This window comes from Macrobrachium nipponense, chromosome 37 (assembly GCF_015104395.2).
Source record: "Macrobrachium nipponense isolate FS-2020 chromosome 37, ASM1510439v2, whole genome shotgun sequence".
In the NCBI taxonomy this organism is placed as follows: domain Eukaryota; kingdom Metazoa; phylum Arthropoda; class Malacostraca; order Decapoda; family Palaemonidae; genus Macrobrachium; species Macrobrachium nipponense.
Window position 1 is genome coordinate 36,668,751 of NC_061097.1, and position 15,277 is coordinate 36,684,027.

The 15,277-nt window shown below is 37.5% G+C and overlaps 1 protein-coding gene across 2 annotated transcripts in view; it reads right to left on the bottom strand.

Moving 5' to 3' along the window:
* Nucleotides 1-6,079: 6,079 nt before the first annotated feature.
* LOC135209135 (uncharacterized) overlaps nt 6,080-15,277 on the bottom strand; it is a 33,267-nt gene continuing 24,069 nt past the window's right edge. For both annotated transcript variants that reach the window (XM_064241786.1, XM_064241787.1), the window contains exons 4-5: nt 15,103-15,194; nt 6,080-12,967 (exon numbers count right to left, since the gene is read on the bottom strand). In XM_064241786.1, coding sequence (XP_064097856.1) covers nt 7,371-12,967; nt 15,103-15,194 — 5,689 coding nt within the window. In that variant the 3' untranslated portion in view covers nt 6,080-7,370. The remainder of the gene's footprint in view (nt 12,968-15,102; nt 15,195-15,277) is intronic.

The window sequence follows — 15,277 nt, forward strand, 5'->3', positions numbered from 1 at the left end:
CAGATTCTATGACCTCAAGTAACAATTCACTATGGCATTAGACTTTCCACTTGAACTATGGTATGAAAAATAAGGAATACGTATACATTTCTGAATTAGTTGGCTTACAATGTACTTCAAAGGAGAAGGAAAAGGTAACTGGATTGTGGTGAACTATTACATTGAGGAAAGGTAAAGGAATTCTTGTAACATAATACCTAATCATCCAAAATTGTGAAATTAGCTCTGAGTTTTAAGAATTCTGTAAGCAGTCAGGTTATAAAAAACAAGACAGGAAAGCAGTGACACTAATAAGAAAGTTGGTGTTTATTCAATTCACAGTACAGTGCCACTAATAAGAAAGTTGGTGTTTATTCAATTCACAGTACCATGCAAAGACTGCAACAGAAGATATGGCGAATAAATGAAATTGCAGAATAGGATCCCAGAAAAGTGTGGTAGCGAAACACTAAAACTGGACCATTTATAATTTCCATTTTTCAAAGCTATTGTCAAAATTATCTCTATGTTTATTCAGGCTGATTATTATTATAAAGGATTAATTTATCCAGACCTTTGAGCCTAGTAAAGGCTCTTCCCAGGCTAAAGAGGCCAACTGATCAAGTTAGCAAAAGCTTCCAGTATATATATATAGCAATATACATACATACTGCAGACTTTATTTTTCAATATTAACAGTAAACAGTAAAGAAAGAACAGAACAGTAAGGGAGCCAAGCCCCTTCAAGTTAACACTGTGATGAGATTTCAAACAAGATTCCAAGTTAAGAAGTTTGTATCATACAGAATGTTAAAACAGCCTGAAATGCCAAAGAATTACAGAATGAAACCACTGAAATGGATAACTACTTAACTACAGCTTATTATCTATCAAGAAATTATATGGATATTTTTAATTATATGGAGTAGTACGGAGCAATTTCTCTCGCCAGCTCCCAGCTCTCTTAACAATTGAGAAGGAGTCTACAACAGTATGACTGACTATAATTCTTAGCTGTCTATATAATCTATGTATAAAATAGAAGCACTATTAATTAAATATCAAATGAAACCCTTGAAACTATTAGTCCAATCCAACAAGGTATTGCTAAATATGTTGAAAACTGGGGATCATCCATGATCTTGTGCAAGAAATTGACATTTTGGCAATAATAAGCAATGCAACAAAAATGATTAATGGAGGAGAAATTAAGGTTATAAACTTTCATCACAGGTATAACTTTGAAATAATAAATAAAGTAATTTCTACTAGCAGTACTAATTCTGCTAATCATAATTTTCATGTATACTATTACCTATTACTTGTAGCAGCAGTGTTTTGCAGAGTCAGAAGCTCTTGAATTTGTTGAAGACAAATTCTATACAATTAGCCAGTAGGATGATGATAAGCATTTAAAACTGTTGCCGTCAGTTCCACCAGATCCCAGAGAGTAGAGGTCCAAATGCTTGTGATTGTATTTTACATATGAAAAAAAGAAAGTGAAATATTTAAAAACAGCTCCATCCAAATGCTTGTGGCAGTATTTTACATATGAAAAATAGAAAAGTGAAATATTTAAACATGACTCCACAACCAAAAAATTACTTCACAAATGCATGCAACAATTACAAAGGAAATATTTGAATAAATCATGGAATTGAGATAACACTGAGAAGATAGAAGACAATTTGTACTGTGTACATATCTTAACCCACCACAAGTTCACTGTGGAGAATGAAAACAAGTGATCTTTGTGAAACCTGTTTTACTGTGGAGAACATATCAGTGGACTATTCTAAATATGTAGACAAGAGAAGGCAACATCATGTTCCATAGGAGATGTTTTAAAAGATGATCATGCTGTACAGCCTGGTATCTTGTTTTGCAATGATCAATTGTAACATTTCGAAAGGAGGAAATCAAGTGTCTTGAAAAGCCTTGAATTTCTCATCAGGGATTCACGGAATATAAGAGACCATCAAGCTCACCTAATTTCTTCCCCAATGCTAGAGCAAGCAAGAAGACAGGATTGAGTGTGACATCTCTGTTTGAAAGCCCCCTCATGGGCTTATACTGTGTCTGTTTGAGATTACAGCTACATAATGGGATGTAGATCCCACCTGAATGTCTGAGTTTTCAGGTGTTTAATGTTGTCTCAACTGCCAGGTTTATCAATTCCAGATTCATTTCTTATACAAGAATTTCACATGATCTGAGATAAAATCCTAAAAAAATAATAGATAAAAGACTAATATAAATAGTAGATATTATAATAATGGTTTAAAGACTAATATATACATTATATAATTTACATTTGTCACAAATGTGTGCGTTTGCAACAAATTTAATAACTCCAATATTCTTATAAGTTTTATTCTCTAAAAATCTCAGTGAGGATGTACCTGCCATCCCTACCTTGGACCTCAGAAAAAAATTGGTTCTTGTAATCAATCAAGTGCTTCACAGTCGAGACTAGACAATCATCACAATATAGCTGTATTCACCAGTCATCAAAAACCAATGTATGTGGTCAATACACAAGTGATAAAAGGGTTGCCTCCATTCCCCTAGGCATATTGCCATACTTCCTAGGGGATATCTCAGTTGTGGTTTCCCTTGTTTTAGTATTCTCATTTTGGGAGTCCCAGTGTTCTTACCACTGATCCCAAACTAAGTTTTGGATTTTAGGTCTATAATCAGTATATGGGATGGGACATCCTGGAATATCTTGACTGATGCTTTCTTTGTTAATTTGTGCTTCATTTCCATAAGCACCCTCACTAATAGGGACCCAGCCAAACTGTACTGTAATACTTTTATTCCTGTGCATTCGACAAACTACTGTACTTTTATTCCTCTGTATTTGTAAAATTCTCAAGGGAAATGGCTGGGTAAATTTGGGTCGAGTCAAAAAAAATGAATGGCCATTTTCAAATGCAAGACACCTGCAACCTCTGTAACCTATACCAGTACCTAATTCATTTGTTTGGTTTCATGTACAGCCCTCCACATGGATGATCCCTCTCTTGTGGGCCCTTGTACGTTTTCTTCTTTAAGTGCAGCATTTGACACAGTTGACCATAATCTGCTGCTAGAAGACCTGAGAGCAGTAGCCATTGAAGATGATATACTCCAATGGTACAAACGCTAGTACTTGGAAAATAAAAGAATAACTATTGGCTCGTCATCCAAAAACATTGTAGCGGCAGTGAAGAACTTTAGAGTATCCATTGATAATAAAATGTAGATGAAAAATCATATAGTATTGCATATTGTAAAAACCTGTAACTATAATATTAGAAACATTGTATTTATCAGAAAATATTTAAACCAAGGTACACGCTGAAAACAGTACTTTGTAACCAAATACTTTTGAGGCTTGACTACTGCAACGTTATAGACTACGGTCTTTCCAACTACCTACTAAGAAAATTGCAAGGAGTACAAAATAGAGCCCCAGATTAATAAAAGGATTACGTTACTCTGACAGAATAACCCCGACACTAATCAAGCTACATTGGCTCCCAGTAAAAGTAAGAATAGAATACAATATACTTCTTACAGTCTTTAAAGCACTAAAATATGGGGAACCAGCATATCTAAGAAACTGCATGAGTTTCTTTAGACCTGAAATGAATATTGTGATCAGACAAGCAAGTGAAGCATATAGGCTGTTTGAACCATTTGAACATTGCGCACCAAGACTATACATACAACAAAATACCGCCTGAAGTGAAGATCATACAAGAAGAAAGCAAATTTCTCTCCTCCAGAACAAGATGCTTGGGATAGGGAAGGAAAAAGCACTAACCTAATATTAAGAAATGTTGCACAGAATCTAAATTTTGAACAAACTTGTAGACTACGTATTTCCTTTCCTTCTCTGAAGCTCAAATGTTTTGCTCTCAGTACCTTTACTTCCCTCACATATCCAACCAGTTTATGACAAGAGACACTTGAGTTTCTAACCAGGGAATTGAGGCATTTATGTGCCTGGTATGATACCATCTATTTAATCCAACCTCTTTGGCCAATCTTGGAGTCTCTTGGTGGTACAGCAGGAACAAGGTCATGTCTAGAACATCCTTCCCTTCTGGCCATACAGTATAATGTAATGAAGCAGTTTGTCCAGTAAGGATGGCATTTCTCCATTCCAAATCCTGGAGTGTTAGCCATCCATTCTGACAACTTTACGTTTCATAGGTAATGAGTTCAGGCAGGTGTCTGATGGTACCGGCCTACCTTTACATCATTTTATCCCAGGGATGTCACCCAAAAGCCCTTTGACCTTTTTCCTCAAGAACTGTGTTGGCAGCCCAACAGGGTGTGTACACTCGGTTCCTCAGACGAAAAAAAAAAAATTCTTACAAATAGTACCAAGGTGGTACATATTAGGCTGGAGGTAGAATGGGTGAGTGATTGGTGCTCTCTCTCTCTCATTCAAGGTAGGGGTTAGGAATTATATTGCACATTGAACAATCCCATTGACCCCAAGGCAGCTAGATTTCACAATCAGGCACTGAATCTTAAAGCTTCAACTCATTAAGTGCAGTTCCTTACACTCTTTTTTGAGTTTTTTCTTTTGGGACAGGGGTGAAGGGGGCAAAGCAATTAAATTAATTTATCAATTAATAACTGGCCCAGATACAGGCAGTCCCCGGTTTACAATGGGGGTTCTGTTCTTGGGAAATGTTGTAAGCCGAAAATCGTCGTAAGTCGGTAAAATTGTCAACAATCCTACGAAAACCTTAGTTTTAACGCTTTGGGTGTATTAAAAACTATGTAAACTGCATTTTTATTACATTCTTCATAAAAAATACCTTCAAACATTAATTATTTTGCACTTTTGGAGTCAAATTTCTTCCATCAGATCAGCATCGTAAATCTGGAAATAATTTCTGAGGAATATAATTGAAAAGTGTCGTAACCTCAAAACATTGTAAGCCGGGGAATGCCTGTACCAACTGCCTTCTGACCAGTGCTTTACAGCAGCACTTTTTCTCTCAAATTTTGTCAAAGTTAGGTAAATCTAACTGGATCAGGGCCATATCAGTCTGTCATCCCCATGCCAAATTGAAGGGGGCAGGGAGGCGTTTACAGGGGTCATTACTACTCTTCCCACGATTGTGACCAGAAACATGGGATTTTTATGTAGAGATCCACTGTTTCAGTCAAAATTTTAATTCTTCCTCCTAGGTAATGAATTCCTGTATAAAAGGTGATGGTCTGTATTCCCATAGGAACAAATCACAATTTTTTAAAGCAATTTGTATTTTTCTAGATACAGAAACAAAAGGCCCTTGTCACAATCCCACGCAGTCCAAGTTTCAATGACTGACTCCAGGTCCTGCTGATACAAATACTCATACAGAATGGTCTATGGCTTGTATAGTTATGAAAAGTATAAATTCCTCGAAGAATCTGAGCTGTTTATGGTATAAATTTCTAATGAAATACTGTGCTATAATTGTAACAAAGGACTGCTAACATACATGAATACACGAAACAGTAATACATCATAACTCACCCGACTTCACTAGCCCATGATCTAGTATTCATGAACACACAAATCCCTTTCGTTCCAGCTCAATAATGTTTATCACACTGCAACTAGTGACCTTGTTGTGAGAGACTTGAGATAGAAGTTTCTCAGGGTTAAGAAAGTTTTAAACTACCAAGGAACTTTGGAAGTGCCCCCAAATACTCTTCCAGACTAGAATGTTCAGAGAATAAGAAAAATCCATCTTACCTTTGAAAGTTTGGTTGCCCCTTGTTTCGTTGTTCGATCTGGACTGTTTGTTTTGTTCTTCTATCTACCAAAAGGCTGAAGAAAAGGTGGTTTAACTCCAAATGCCTTCCTTTGGACCCAACTTTAAAAAAATGTCATTTGGTTGACCATCCCATAGGAGTTTGCATTTAAAAATTTACACATGGTACTACATGGGTATCAACAATGCAACAGAAGATGAATGATTTTTACCTGGTTCTAACACAACCTAACTACAATGACCGCTATCAAACAATGCAGCCTGGCCATAAAACAATTTACAAGATAGCGCAATCTACGTAAATACATCAACAGGAATAATAAAGAACTTGGTAATTTTTTAATTTTTTTTATTTCAAATTATAATTAAGATAATGAATGATCCATGCATTTCCATTTATTCTTATATTACAGTTTTAGTACAAAAATGCAGTTTTATAAATAATATGAAAAGACAAACTTCACACAGCACGTCTTACAACTAATTGAGGGAAGGAAACCCCAACCACAGTTGAGGGAGTCAAAATCTACATATACAATACAGGACAGAGGAAGAAACACAAAAAATATAATCTGTAGATGTGCTGCTGTTGTCAAATAGGAAGCAGATAAATGAGTGAGGTGTACTTCTATAAAATGTATTTAGGCACAAAACAAAAGAAAATAAACCCTCCTCTTGAACATGCTGCTTCGTCATAACTAATCTGCACTGGCGTCAGGAAGCTTCCTGGTACCAGCATATACTGTACAGGTTAAATTTGACTTACTTTTTTGTTTTGAGATCAAAATGACATTTAGATACAGTACGGTATTCAAAAGAAATAAAATAATCATCACCATTCCCAAACTGCTCATCCTTTGCATAAAATGTACTTCGGTTTCCGGTGATGGTGGAACAGTGACAAGTTTCTAAGATATCAAATGTCTAGCAGTAAGGTTGGTTTTAAATCAATGACAAATATAAGTAACACAGTATATAATACTGCGTTATGGACAAAATACCTCTGAATCAAATAAAAAACTATAAAAAGTAAAAAAAAAAATCGAGAATTCCTAGGGGGTACAAAGGAGTTGTGTATCAAAGAACTGCTCTGCCATCTTTCGACAGCAAATAACAAACATATGGCAACCTGATACCCTCGATATGAACACAATTACAAAATATTTTTTTCCTTTATACAAAACTACCACAGTCGACACCAACCAAATATTTCTGTCACTTGTACACTACTGTCTGCTAGTCACCAAAATGGCAATGTTTAATGTTAATAAATCTATGAAATCATTACATTTTCTGTTGGTACACACTTGCTTATTTGATTAAGGGGGTCTGTTTTGATATTGAATGTAAACCTTCCCATCAGACATGCTATGTAAGTACACAACAATCAACTGTAGTTCCTTTCATTTAATAAATAAATAAATAAATAAATATTCCTCTGATACATTTCACAAGGACGTAGTAGGTAAGTGTCTTATTTTTCACAGTAACACCAAACTACAGCTGTCAGCAGCTACCAATAACTGTTTTATCGATATCTTGCAGACTATAAAAAGAAACAAAGAATTAATGCCAAACGAGTCACAACCTTCGTTCATTTACAAAAACTATTACAAACCCTCATTAAAGAGTTCCAGCTTCAAAAGTTTCCTTCATAGTCCTGAGCATTTGATTTTTCCGAATTGTACTGTCAATATTTGCAATTTCTTTGAACAATTCTTCGAGAACTGTGATCGCTTTTAGGGCTTCCTGACGTGTCCCACTAATACTTACGGCCTCTACAGAGTAATAATGCTTTGCTATTGCCTCTAGAACAGACGACACCCACATGCAATGGGGGGTAGCCAAAATCTGCAGCAGCTGACTAGCACTTTTGTTCTCAGTACTTGAAAGACATGGATCTAAGTCTGGTGAGGTCTGTTGCTTGGCATCTAGTTTCAGAATAGTAGAACCCTGATAGAATATTGCCGAAGCAGCCAATGACCTTACAGCCTCAATACTTAAATTATAATATGCTAATAACACGCACACTTCTAGCACAGGCTGTTGCTGACAACTATGGGCAAACTGTTCCAAAAGTAAATGCTTATTTGACATATCTTCATCCCTTATTTCACAACCACACACTACACATTTGTCTTCACTGGCAATGCTGGTGGACAAAGGTTCTTCAGTGTCTATATGGTCAACTTTTCCATTGGTTCTCGATCTTCTCCGGAACTTTGGGGATCCTTTAAATTTGGCAGGTGAGAATTCTTGCACACGGTCTAATTTTGAGCTCCCTGCAATGGAACGGATACAATCTGGCTCCTTAGATTCACTGAAGTCATTAACATTTTCCACAGATTCTGGCTCATCTTGTGATATGTAATTATCTGCAGATGCACAGGGTAATTCACTGTCAACCTTACTCTTATCTAAATCTTCATGATTCTTGGAAAGATTTTCATTGGTTGAAAGCAGCGCCCTTTCTGAAAAAGGAGGTGAGACACTAGCACCCTGAGAATTCGCCCCTCTCCCACTAGTCCTTCTGCGGCCCTTGCCGTCATGCTTCTGTAAAGGTCTTTTGTACTTTCCTAACCGGCAAGAAGCTGTGTGCTGTCGGTGAGTGCCTTTAAGAGCAAAAGTCAAATGGCAGTGTTGACACTCAAAAAGATGATCTTCTGCTTCCATGAGACTCATCTCAAGCGCAATTGTGATGCAGTCCTGCCTATGGTCTTCCAGTGAGGCAACAGAGTCAAATCTTAGGCCACAATCGAGACATTTTGGGTCATCTAAATCTTTTTTACTACTACTAGTTTTCTTCTTCTTTTGGCTTGTTTTCTTGACTTTGGCCACAACTAGACCATCATCAGTTCCTTTGGCCACAGGAATCTCTTCTGGCTTTGTTTTTTGGACATTGCCTGGTCCTGTCTTGGTTACTCCAGTAACAGAAGCTGCTCTTTTCCTTTTACTGGGTTTCTTAGGTGCTGTATTGTTAGGCAAGTCCCCCTTCTTTTTATTCACCTTTTCAGTAGAATTACTAGTGTTCACTGACTGGCTTGTTGCAGAAAGTTCTTTCGCTCCAATCTCGTGAGACGACTGTGTTCGTCTCTTCCTCAGTGCTGGGTTCTTTGATGTCTTCAATGATGCATCAGGAACAGAAGTCTCCTTACCAACAACTGGAAGGCCCTGATTCATACTTCCTTGTTCATCAGTAAATGCATGCAATAGAGGTGGTGAAGGATTTTCTTGTGAACTTGCTGTTGATCTGGTTGGAATGTCTTTAATTTTCTCTACAGATGATCTACGTCTCTTCACGCGCACAGATACACCTCCTCCAGCACTGTCATCACTGCTGTTGTCATTTGACCCTGTCTCTGTTCCCGAGTGACTTGCAATGTTCATAGGTTCTAAAACTGGCATTGTGTCAAAGCCTTGGTCATTTTCCACATCTTTAGCTGATCCTGTATTTTTTACTCTGTTTTCCGGACTATCTGTCTTACAACCACCAGCCTGCAATTTACCTTTGACAGGTTTCTTCACATGATTATTCACAACTTTCTTGTATTTTGAGGTCTTCTCTTTAAGAATGTTTGCAAGTCCTTTAGTGACTTTTGAATTTTTCTTCCCTGCTAAACAGCCAGTTGTGATCTTTGACTTTTTGGTTGGTATGAACACTCCAACACCAGTGGGGTCTTCCAAGGTGCGTTTCTTTGATCTCTTGGTAGGCAGGAACACACCGCTAGGAATTTCTTTCTCACCTGCATTGTCCTCATTAGCAGTGCCCACAACTGCTTTCACAGGAATTTTCCTTTTCTTAGAATTTTTTGTTACTCCACTTAGTTCATCACTTGAACTAAATGACTCACTTTGGACCGAAGAACTTTCCTGTGACCAAAGAGCGCTGTCGCTTTCATTGTGATTAGCTGCAGTTTCTATGACTTTCCTCTTCTTAGCGCACTTTGACTTCTTATTAAGAATATGTTTTTTCAGCTGAACTTTCTCTGCTATTACATCTGCGGGCTGCACTAGACGTTCATTTGAAATGACCTGTTGTTCTGTTGCTTTCTGGGATTGATCTCTGCCTGGAGTCATACTACTTAATCTACTAAGTCTAGACCTTCTTATGGAATGTGAAACAATATTTTCTGCTGTGTCATTGACATTTACTTGCTTCATGTTGCTGCTAGGATTCAATGGAACCGGTTTCTTTGTTACTTTTTCCACTTTCTTGGCCTTTCCTTTAAAGTTTTTGACTTGTGTCAGGTCTTTCTCCTGTACAGCTACACTTACTCGTGGCAATGATACTAAAGGCATATCAACTGACGTGTCCAAGTCTTTGAGACCTTGCGAGCTAGCCGACTGAATTTCTAAACTATCGGACAAAGAAACTTTGTTCCTATTCTTCAAAGCCTTTCTCTTCTGCACTGGTGTCTTTTTAGTTTTAACTTCTCTCTCATTTTGCTCTTGGATGCCCACAGTCTCTGCAGTTTCCTTAAGAGCTGGAATCACTCCATCTTCACTTCTAGTACTCAATTCAGATAGAGTTCGTGATCTTACCGGTAAACTCCTCTTCTTGAACTGCTCTACCAATGACACAGAATCTTTACTAATATTTTGGGGGATATTTGACAAACTGCTACACTTTTTTATAGCTTTTGAACCTTTCTTGTCCACAATCTCTGCTCTTGACAAATTCCCCAAGGAAATGCTGCTCGACCTTTCCTTAATCTTCTGAGGTCCTCCCCCTGTTCTGGTTTTACTAATTACATTTTCAGCTTTTGCACAAACCTGATTTGAAGGCTGCAAGGCTACTTCACCTTTAGCTGTGGCAGCACTTGACTTCTTCTTTGGTGCTTTCTTAACATTAACCTGAATTAGCTTTACAGATTGATCAATGCTAGCAATCCTAGAAGGTTTTGATTTTCCTGATGTTCTTGAATCACAATGCTCTACTAAAACGCTAAGGTTTGAATCAGAAGCGCTCTTTCCTTTCTTCTTTGTAAAGAGTCTTTCTCCCAATTCCTCTGTTATTTCTTGACCTGTTATGTTTTCATCTTGATTACTTTTGCTGGCCTTGCCTTTCAGTCGTTTGCTGTAAGGTTTCTTAGGTTGCTGAGAAGGTATCTCTTCACTAACAATCTCTGAGGCTTCAACTGAGTCTGTTTCAGGTACTTTTTCAACACTATTACATACTTTAGGAATTTGAACCAGACGAGATTTCTTTCTGGAAAATTTCAACTTTTTAGTCTGATACTTCTTGGCAGCTTTGACAGGGAAGCTTGGCCTCTTTGCATCTTTCCCCTGATTCTTCTTTTTTGGTGGTTGAGTTTCAGCTCCTACTGGCACAGTTGATTCATCTACAAACTCTGGGGTCTCACCCTCTTGTTTTACATCAGCTGCTACTACATCATCTTTTGCATCTTCCAGTTCAGTCACGATAGGTGTGGAATGGGGTTTCTTGCGCCTTCTCATCATCATACGTCTTGTCGAGCCGGAAAATTCTTCCTGGTAATCTTCATCTTCAGAATCAGAAGAGTTTTCATAAGGTACATATGCACAATCATCCTGGTTTTCATAATTTGCAATTTTCCTCTTCCTCTTCTTTGACACTGGTAAAGAATCTGACAATTCCTCTTTATCTGAGCTCAGTGCCTTATCCACCTCACTTGCCTCTGGTTTCTCCAAGGGCTCTTCTACATCCTCTTTTATTTTCAATTCCTCCTGTGTTTCCCTCTTTGTCGGCTCGAGACACGTACGGAACGAATATCTAGACAACATCGGGCGACTCTTGTTCCGCAATCCCAACCTTCCCGTACAACCCCTTCCACTTCGGAAATTGCGGATCACCTCGGGCTCAGAATCTTCCGAGTCCTCGTCAATCTCCTCACTAGAAGAGGATGAAATGTACCTACTCTTCCTTGCTGGTGAAACGACTGTACTAGTGGCAGCTTTTGCTGGAACTTTAGTCTTACCACCAGAAGCACCTGAGGGCTTCTCTTTCACCTGAGTTTCCTTAACCTTTTTCTTGGGTATCAATTGACTTGGAACTTCTACTGCTGGTAATGAAGTCTGAGGGTCTAATTTCTTCACTCCAACAACTGGCACCAATTGCTTAGCCTTTTTAGGAGGCTTGGGAACTTTTTCTTCTGTAACTAAATCAAGATTTTTCAAAGTCTTTCCTGCTGCTGACTTTGACTTTACTGACTCTTTCTTTATAGGGAGCTCCTGTAATCCTTTCACCTTCTTACTCTTTGCCTTTTCAGACTTTGAAGGGACTGCCTTATCTCCTTCCTTCATCTTCACAGGAACAGTTTTGCTTAGTTTTTGCTTTAGTCTTTTCTGGACGGAAATTTCTTTATTACCTATCAAACTATCTGCTTCAACTATGTTAATAACTTTGTCACTTACAGTGTCTGATATTTCATTAGAGATAGTTTTACTCTTCTTAGCCAAAATTTTCTTGGCCAAAACTTTCTTAACATCTACAGTTTTAACATCACTAGCACTCGAGTCCAATTGTTTAGTATCACTTGTTTCCTTCTGTTTACTGACATTAATCAAACCATTTATCTTTTTCTCTGCAAGCAGCTTTTTGCCACCCTTTGGTTTCTTTCTGGCAACACTCGGTTCACCTGGTACTTCAGCTGCCACTGAGGTAGTAACACTGACGTTCTCTGAGCTGACAACACTGTCGTTCACAAGCCCAGATTTTTTCCCACCTGCAAGTTTACTACTACTACCAGATTTCTTCACTTTATTCTTATTCCCTTCCACCTGACTGCTTTTATCACCTCCACCTTGTAGCTTTTTGTCCTTGCCAGCTTCTGTTCCTTTTTTCTGTACAGTCTTCTTTGTGGGTTGGCCATCAACATCACCCTTTTCATCTTTGGTGGCAGTTCCTTGCTTCTCGTCACTCTTGGGCACTTTGCTAGATTCATCACCCTTCTGTACCTTATTGGAATCTTCTTTGACTTTATCACTGTGCCTCGTCTTCCTCAGAAGTCGACTGTCGAAAGCCTTCTTCCTCAACTTCATCTTTATGGTGCGTCTGCCAGGAACACCTAGCGCATGGGACGACGATCCTTTAGTCCCACTGATGATAGCTTTCAGTCGATTCTTGAGCTCATGGTTGTTGATGGATCCAATGGCCAACTCAAGGCGTCGCTTTACACCCGACGATTGGATTAGACTGGAATGGGATTTATCCAAGAGGGGAGTGTTCAGACCAGATGACCCTGTAATTGAAAGGAACGCTACAATACCTGTTACCTAAACGTGACCACAAGAAGTGTAAGCCTTAAAGAAAAAATATTACTACTACAACTATTACGTATACCATAACCCTTCTGCCTAGTCTACCAATAGAAGATTCCAGTAAACATTTGGGCAATATTCTATAGAAAAACTGTCATTGGGCCCCATTAGTAACTATAAGCTTGAATTAGTATGATCACTGCAAAACCTACCATGCAGCAGTTAACTATATACACAACTATTATAACTAAAACAATATCATTATTCAGTATGTACCAGTATACTATTCATAAACAAAAGAAAAAAGTAATTAGCATTTTAAAAACCATCTTTCAACAGTTTCACATGCCATAGTTAATCAAGATCTACTACTAATTGAAAAGTCTGTCCAGACAGAAATTGAATGTGACTATCTCATGGTGACAGTCCTGTGTAGAATGGTGAAACATAAACATACTGTTCTCACCAAGAGTTCAAGTAATATACAGGCAGTCCCCTATTTACGACGGGTTCCGTTCTTGAGAAGCGTCGTAAGCCAAAACTAGCCGTAAGCCAGAAAATTGTCGGAAATCATCAAAAATCCTAGGAAAACATCACTTTCCTTAGAACTAACAGTTTTATTTTTGTATAATAACCATGACAATAAACATAAATGTTGTTTTACTTATCTGAGAATCTATTATTATTGTTACATTGTTTTTAATTTACGGCTGTTCTAGGTTATAGTAAGTGCAACCTACCTTCATTTCCTGAACGTAAACAAAGTTCCTATTAGCCGCGGCTAAGCCACCATTTGTATTTCGTCAGATGATAACTCTTCGCTCACAATTCACAAGGAATCGTCTATTTTTTCTTTTCTATTGGATTAGATTAGATTATAACATTTTTGGCACATAGCCAAGCGCCGGAGCCGGGAGGCCATTCAGCGCTCTTTTCTATTGGTAAAATGATGCTGTAAATTGAAAAAATTAGTCATGCAATACTACATTTAATGAAAAAAAAAAATTGTGAATTAAATATCAAAATAGAAAATCAATCAGACTGCTCTCATCGAAGCTAGCTAATATTTTCTAGAATTCTTCTGTTAAGTCATTATGTTTCATTATAGCTGTCGGTATCTCCATTAGGTAAAGATAGATTAAAGAATAGAAATGAATGGTTATTACGCTGTTTGGTAGTTTCAGTAGTTGAAGAGAGAGAATGAAAATTTATGATTACTATATGTACTGTGTGCTAGTTAAAAGTGATTGTTTGATGATCATTCGCTACTCGGTAGTGTTGACAAAACCATGTACATTAACAAAAGGTTGGAGGCTTTTTTTATTTGTTTATTTTAGTTAATGGCTAATTAATTATTAGTTGAAATGAATACTACAGATTGTTTATACATTTCATTGGCATACTCTAAGCTTTTAGCTTCTTAGTTTTAGTTGTCAGAATCTTAGACTAGGCTACAGTAGCACTGCTAACATAGGCTAGGCTTATTGCCAAAATCAAAACTCAACATTGCAATGGATATACGTATACTGCATACTATATGCAGTAAAAATGTGGCGAACATTACATGTAGTTGAATATTACTCAAGTATGCACAGTATTTTGCAACGTCGTAAGCCGCGGACTGCCTGTACATACTTTCTTACGTTCAATGTAAGTCTGAGAGGCTAGGATCCAAAGTGGATGCAACTGCAATACATTACGTATTCTGCATGACATATGATTCTGTTTTCAAGAATTCACATAACAATCTGTAGACTACTTAACGGTCAAAACCATGCAAAAACCAAACAAATTATAATTAAAGTTAGTAGCAGAAAAGCCTTCAGTTTTTCTTGGTACAAATAACAGCATCCATAATATTGAATAAATAGTGCATGCACTATGTTCAGTAATAATTGAATATAAATTCTTAATGTGAGAAAATACAATATAATAGACGGTGCAACAAACTACTACATATTTTACTATTACTGTAAAGGATTCTATTTGTATTTGAATAGAAAAACCTTTGTTACATCAGTCAACACCAAAGGAGAATTTTTCACTAAGCTTTCACTAACAGACTGAGAATAAGCTAATAGTATTGTATTAACACAGACAATGAGCTGATACATACTGTCTCCGAGCTTGGCCTTCAATGGAGTGCTGGGGAGAGAACTTGCACCATATCGATTACTAGGAATGCCCTGACCTTTACGTCTTTTGAACCTGAAATTGACAAACATAGCTTAAACTTGATAAGACTGTATTCTCGACTTACTAACATTCTCAAAGAACCACACCTATGTACT